The sequence below is a fragment of the Tubulanus polymorphus genome, chromosome 4, assembly GCF_964204645.1.
Source record: "Tubulanus polymorphus chromosome 4, tnTubPoly1.2, whole genome shotgun sequence".
In the NCBI taxonomy this organism is placed as follows: Eukaryota; Metazoa; Nemertea; class Palaeonemertea; order Tubulaniformes; family Tubulanidae; genus Tubulanus; species Tubulanus polymorphus.
Genome location: NC_134028.1, coordinates 654,877 through 660,876, shown reverse-complemented (window position 1 = coordinate 660,876; position 6,000 = coordinate 654,877). Strand labels below are relative to the sequence as shown.

Sequence of the window (6,000 nt, the reverse complement as noted above, 5' to 3'; positions counted from 1 at the left end):
ACCTGTAAAATTGCACGAAACACAAATAGTGCAGTACAACCAGCTTGACCGGGTTGAGATTCAGGATCTCAACTAGCACTCAAAAGCGTGACAAGAGACTTCATCCACTGACCGAGGTTATCACAAGGACACAATGAAACTAGCACTCACAAGCCGACGAGAGACTTCATCCACTGACCGAGGTTATCACAAGGACACAATGAAAACTAGCACTCAAACTAGAAATCAAAGAGCGTGACAGTAGAATCATCCCTCAGCCGACTCAGAATACCAGAAACAAAGAGCGTGACAGTAGAATCATCCCTCATCCGGGTGGTCACAAGGACACAATGAATGCTAGTAGCGTGACAATCCAGTATAACCGCTCCATTTGTATCCCGCGCAATCCCGCAGATATGCCCGTCATTGACATCACTCAGCACACTTTGTAGATAGGTGGGGGCAGTGAGGCCTCGTCATCCTGGTTTTCGTGTTCCGTATGAGGGCGTGCAGAGGGCAGAATTTCCTGACCGACTCTTTGTCTGACATCCTCGACCCATGACCGGCGAAGGAGGGCCGACGCTTTCGGACATTAGTTTTGTTCCAGCAAACGTTGAAATTCGACAGAGGAATCGGCCCTGAAAAATAAAACGGGTTAATTGCTGAAAAATAGAACGGATTAATTAACACAGAACAGTACAGGACAGTACAGAGACGAACAGTAACACATAAAACATAAAGACGTCGTTCCTCAGGAAGCAGGAACAGGAGCAGGAGCGGGAGCGGAGCGAAAATCGCCAGGAGGAGAATCCACGGTAGCATGTTCACAGTGTGAGTGTGCAGAGGTGAATGGTCTATGCTTGTGTGTACACCGTGGTCAGCCGGTGACGTATTCAATAGCGCGTATGAATGCTATCAACAACTCTGAAAGACCGCAATTGTGTCTCTATTGTTGAATGGATTACATTATGAGGTTCCACCGCCGGGTTGAATACGCGCCAGTAGTCAGCTGAACAATATAGTGGAGGAACTTTAATAAGGCCATGAAATAAATTACTTGATTCCCGACAGCTACTTCCGAATTTATGTTTCCTGTTTTTTTTTTCTTAAATTCTAGAATAATTTATAAATTATACCGACCGATAGCACTTCCAGTTAAAGATTCACACCAACACAGGGTTCATATCATAGAAACCGCGTAAATTTACTAATGAAATTAGTTTATTAGTCACGGACAGTTCATGCACCCCGAGATAACTACCTCACATGCACGAGGAAAGCGGTCTATTTGAGTCATTGGGGGAAAACCCACTAATACCATGTATTCACGGTTATTCATCATTCATACTGTTATCACAGAATCCCGTCAATAGACAGATTTTCATTAAAAAAAACTCCTCGATTCAATTGAGGGGAGATATATGAGGCATTTTTAATTACTTGGAGCACCGATCCTCTGAAATTCTGCCAAAAACTTCATGCTTACCACTCATAATTTAAAAAAAAAACAAATTGTTTTCTTTAATTTTGATACTCAACTGGAGATTAAACGGTACATCATCATGTACATTTAGGAAAGTCCATATTAGAATTTCGTTTCTTGATGTTCCAATTTACTCTTATCCCAATTTTTGATTTTGGTCAGAGTATGGCGGTATCAAATCATGCGTACAGGGTCAGTCTGTCCATGAGGATACTAGTTGTGATAAGTCAGACAAGTCATGATTAGGCATTGATGCAATTCACTAAGTGAAAAACTGCCACCTGCCACTTTTTTTCCACATTAAGTGTTAAATTTTGCTTAAGCCTACAAAAATCACGTCATCATTGATGCCGGTCCTCTCTGATAGAAGAAATATAAACTCAAAAGAAAAACCATTCAGTAAATGATAATGATAATATTGAGTTTATTAATCACAATGCAATAAAAGTGGTTATTTTCAATTTGCCTCGCACAAATTCATACGCTCGCTGTTGTAATGTGGTCACATTTCTCTGGTGAAATTAATCCCTTAAGTTCCTAATCTTTGTTGCTTGGTGAAATAATGTACGTTGCATATTGACCCTCGCCATCAATGACTCTTGCCTTTCTTTCCTGCCACCTGAAATAATAAAAAGAAAGTATTTCTTAGTGGTTAATCATTGTCGTCGATAAGTCTGTAAAACATTCTTAGAATCTAGGAAATTATACAGCGGAACCTCGTTGCAACGAACTTCAGGGCACCAGAAAATCTGTTAATTATAATTCGTTATATCAAGTGTGGAAAAAATTGATTTTGTCTTATCTGGAATGAAATTCTAGTTTTGTAATAACTGATAAATTGTTAAAACGAGGTTCCACAGATGGTGAAAATATCTCAGAATTCATTGTCTCAATTCAGGTTGAAATTCCAAATAAATCCGTGACTGAAATATCTTAACATACGTGAAATAAACAATAACACAATTTTACAAAACGTAAGTGGCCATAAGAAAAATGTAAATTTCAAAAATATCTAATCTGAATGGAGAAGGAAGGGGGAGCCTAACATCCACCAAATATCCTCATAAATCAACCCTTTCGGAAATTTGTTTATAAACTCTACTAGGGCAGGGAGAAATAATGACCTAAGAAACTCGGTTGTCTATATTCAATATTAAACCTCATTAAAATCATTTGAAAACGCGTTTTAATAAATTCATGTTCTTCCTCCTCGGTTAAATAATCATCATAATCATCATTGTTATCATCATTTGCGTTGCCGCAGCAACCGCATCCGTTGTCGGCATCATCAGCGTCATTTATCTAAATTACGCGAAAATAAAGATCTTCACCAATGGAAATAACATCTGACAAAACCATCTTGAGAATAACATCTTAAAATTGATCTATGCTGGTCGACGAAAATAATAATCTTCACCCGTTAACGAAAACATCATCGCGAAAATAAAGATCTTCACCAATGGAAATAACATCTGACGAAACCATCTTGAAAATAACAATCTTAAAATCGATCTTCACCGGGCGACGAAAAAAACAATCTTACGACGGGCGCCTTCGTCGGCATTTGAAACTTATGATGATTTTCATTCTCACCGAAACGGTGGAAACATTTTTGAATTTGACGTATCGTAGCGGTATTACAGTTCCTTCTTTTACATCATCCAGGGTCAATCTGCGATCAAAAAGAAACAAGATGAAAGAGACTCAGGAAGAGAGAGAGAGATGGGGAGACTCAGGGAGAGAGATTGGGGGAGGGGACAAACGTTTAAAACTTACCGTATTTTCTGAATTGCGTCCATACTCTCTGCCGAGTCGAAGTCTTAAGTTTGCGGTTGAGTCGTGAAAAGTTTAATCGTTTTTGCTGCAGTTCCATCTGAAAAATTCAGTTGAATAATTTGAGTTTGAATGTAAGGAGTTTTAAGGCAGAAACTTTCAAGGAGACATGGGGACCCTGTTTTAAAGGAATCAAGGAGTCTTAGGGACCCTGTTTAAAGGAATCAAGGAGTCTTAGGGACCCTGTTTTAAAGGAATCAAGGAGTCTTAGGGACCCTGTTTAAAGGAATCAAGGAGTCTTAGGGACCCTGTTTAAAGGAATCAAGGAGTCATAGGGACCCTGTTTAAAGGAATTAAGTAGTCATGGGGACGCTGTTTAAAGGAATCAAGGAGTCTTAGGGACCCTGTTTAAAGGAATTAAGGAGTCATAGGGACCCTGTTTAAAGGAATCAAGGAGTCTTAGGGACCCTGTTTAAAGGAATTAAGGAGTCTTAGGGACCCTGTTTAAAGGAATTAAGGAGTCTTAGGGACCCTGTTTAAAGGAATCAAGGATTCATGGGGACGCTGTTTAAAGGAATCAAGGAGTCTTAGGGACCCTGTTTAAAGGAATCAAGGAGTCTTAGGGACCCTGTTTAAAGGAATTAAGGAGTCTTAGGGACCCTGTTTAAAGGAATCAAGGATTCATGGGGACGCTGTTTAAAGGAATCAAGGAGTCTTAGGGACGCTGGAGTCTCTTACTGTCTGGGTCGTACATCTTTAACAAATGTACCGGTACAGTTTGTGAGAATTCGAGGGAAATTATCAACTGTTCATCGCAGTCCGACTGTAAATATCCGCCTTTAGGAGAGAGAACGAGTTTCAACGTATGATCGTCCGATTCGTTTAAACATTCCAAACCGTTCATCTGTATCATCTTGGATAAATCAATCTGTAAATATTCATGAGGTTCATTTCAATATTGATGAGGTATGTTTGAATATTCATGAGTTTAATCTTAAATATTCGTAATTGGCCAATCAGTTAACAGCTGAGGAATGAGACAGAGTCTACTGTATTTCACAAACTCTTACTCGGTATTTGACATCAACTCGGGGTAGAATTTTACCAGTCTCAACTTTACCGCAGTAAGAGACAGAGTCTACTGTATATCACAAACTCTTACTCAGTATTTGACATCAACTCGGGGTAGAATTTTACCAGTCTCAACTTTACCGCAGTAAGAGACAGAGTCTACTGTATATCACAAACTCTTACTCGGTATTTGACATCAACTCGGGGTAGAATTTTACCGGTCTCAACTTTACCACAGTAAGAGACAGAGTCTACTGTATTTCACAAACTCTTACTCAGTATTTGACTCCAACTCTGGGTAGAATTTTACCGGTCTCAACTTTACCGCAGTAAGAGACAGAGTCTACTGTATATCACAAACTCTTACTCAGTATTTGACTCCAACTCGGGGTAGAATTTTACCGGTCTCAACTTTACCACAGTTATAGACAGAGTCTACTGTATATCACAAACTCTTACTCAGTATTTGACTCCAACTCTGGGTAAAATTTTACCAGCCTCAACTTTACCGCAGTAAGAGACAGAGTCTACTGTATTTCACAAACTCTTACTCAGTATTTGACACCAACTCGGGGTAGAATTTTACCAGTCTCAACTTTACCGCAGTAAGAGACAGAGTCTACTGTATTTCACAAACTCTTACTCAGTATTTGACATCAACTCAGGGTAGAATTTTACCAGTCTCAACTTTACCGCAGTAAGAGACAGAGTCTACTGTATTTCACAAACTCTTACTCAGTATTTGACACCGACTCTGGGTAGAATTTTACCAGTTTCAACTTTACCGCAGTAAGAGACAGAGTCTACTGTATATCACAAACTCTTACTCGGTATTTGACATCAACTCGGGGTAGAATTTTACCGGTCTCAACTTTACCGCAGTAAGAGACAGAGTCTACTGTATTTCACAAACTTACATGGCCTTAAACTTCGACTGTTTCATCATTTTCTCCTGGCTCTTGATAATGCTTTTTGATGTTTTCCTTTCGACTTTGACCTTGTTTTTGAAGAAGGTGAAGGTCGGCATCGCTGTGATATTGTACCGATTCGTCACTTCCTAAAAAACCGACCAATAAATCATTAAAGCAAAATACGACGGATTTTTTGGAAGCTTAAAGTACGGTCGAACCCGTCTCTCATGGACTTACGGTCAATTTATCGACGTCAACTTTTAGAAAAACGGCATTAGAATATTTGGTGGCGTCTCCTTCGAAAACAGGCGCGATTTGATGACAAGGGCGCCACCTACAGGTAAATCAACAAATACAAACAGATCTGTTAGTACACAGAGGTTAAGTGATAGGGTTAGGGTTAAAGCAAATACGGCATATGTTTTTCTTGACATCTCAATCAATTTGTAAATAGTTTATCAAAGGAACCACCGATTGATGGAAAAATCGGAATGGATTTTTGTTTATTTGTTTTTTGGTGGTGGTCAGGTCTTTCGGGCAACTAACCAGGTTGCGAACAAATCTACGACGACTGGTTTTGAACCAGCGCTGTTCAGTTCAGCCTGAAATTCAGCATCATCGTTTAAAACTTTTAAATTACCAGACATCGCGGCTTAAGATCGATTTACCAATTCGCAATGCAATAATGTCTAATGACTATATAAAACTGCAGTTTTCGACCGGTGCACCACCCAGCGGCAGGAAGTAGAATCCTCTATTCATCGGGGCGCGGATAATTCCCTA

At 39.6% G+C, this 6,000-nt stretch overlaps 1 protein-coding gene across 4 annotated transcripts; it reads right to left on the bottom strand.

Moving 5' to 3' along the window:
* Positions 1-1,918: 1,918 nt before the first annotated feature.
* On the bottom strand, positions 1,919-5,913 carry LOC141904175 (thioredoxin-like). Of its 4 annotated transcripts, none has more exons than XM_074792718.1 (7): positions 5,764-5,913; positions 5,455-5,551; positions 5,224-5,363; positions 3,974-4,163; positions 3,239-3,335; positions 2,880-3,134; positions 1,919-2,081 (listed from the first exon to the last, which is right to left on the bottom strand). In XM_074792718.1, the coding sequence occupies exons 1-4, from the start codon at positions 5,862-5,864 to the stop codon at positions 4,145-4,147; spliced, it is 357 nt and encodes a 118-aa protein (XP_074648819.1). In that variant the 5' UTR covers positions 5,865-5,913; the 3' UTR covers positions 1,919-2,081; positions 2,880-3,134; positions 3,239-3,335; positions 3,974-4,144. The 4 variants fall into 4 exon arrangements, with proteins under 4 accessions (XP_074648819.1, XP_074648818.1, XP_074648820.1 ...); XM_074792717.1 differs by having other exon boundaries at positions 3,006-3,134; XM_074792719.1 differs by having other exon boundaries at positions 3,056-3,134.
* Between the last annotated feature and the right edge of the window lie 87 nt (positions 5,914-6,000).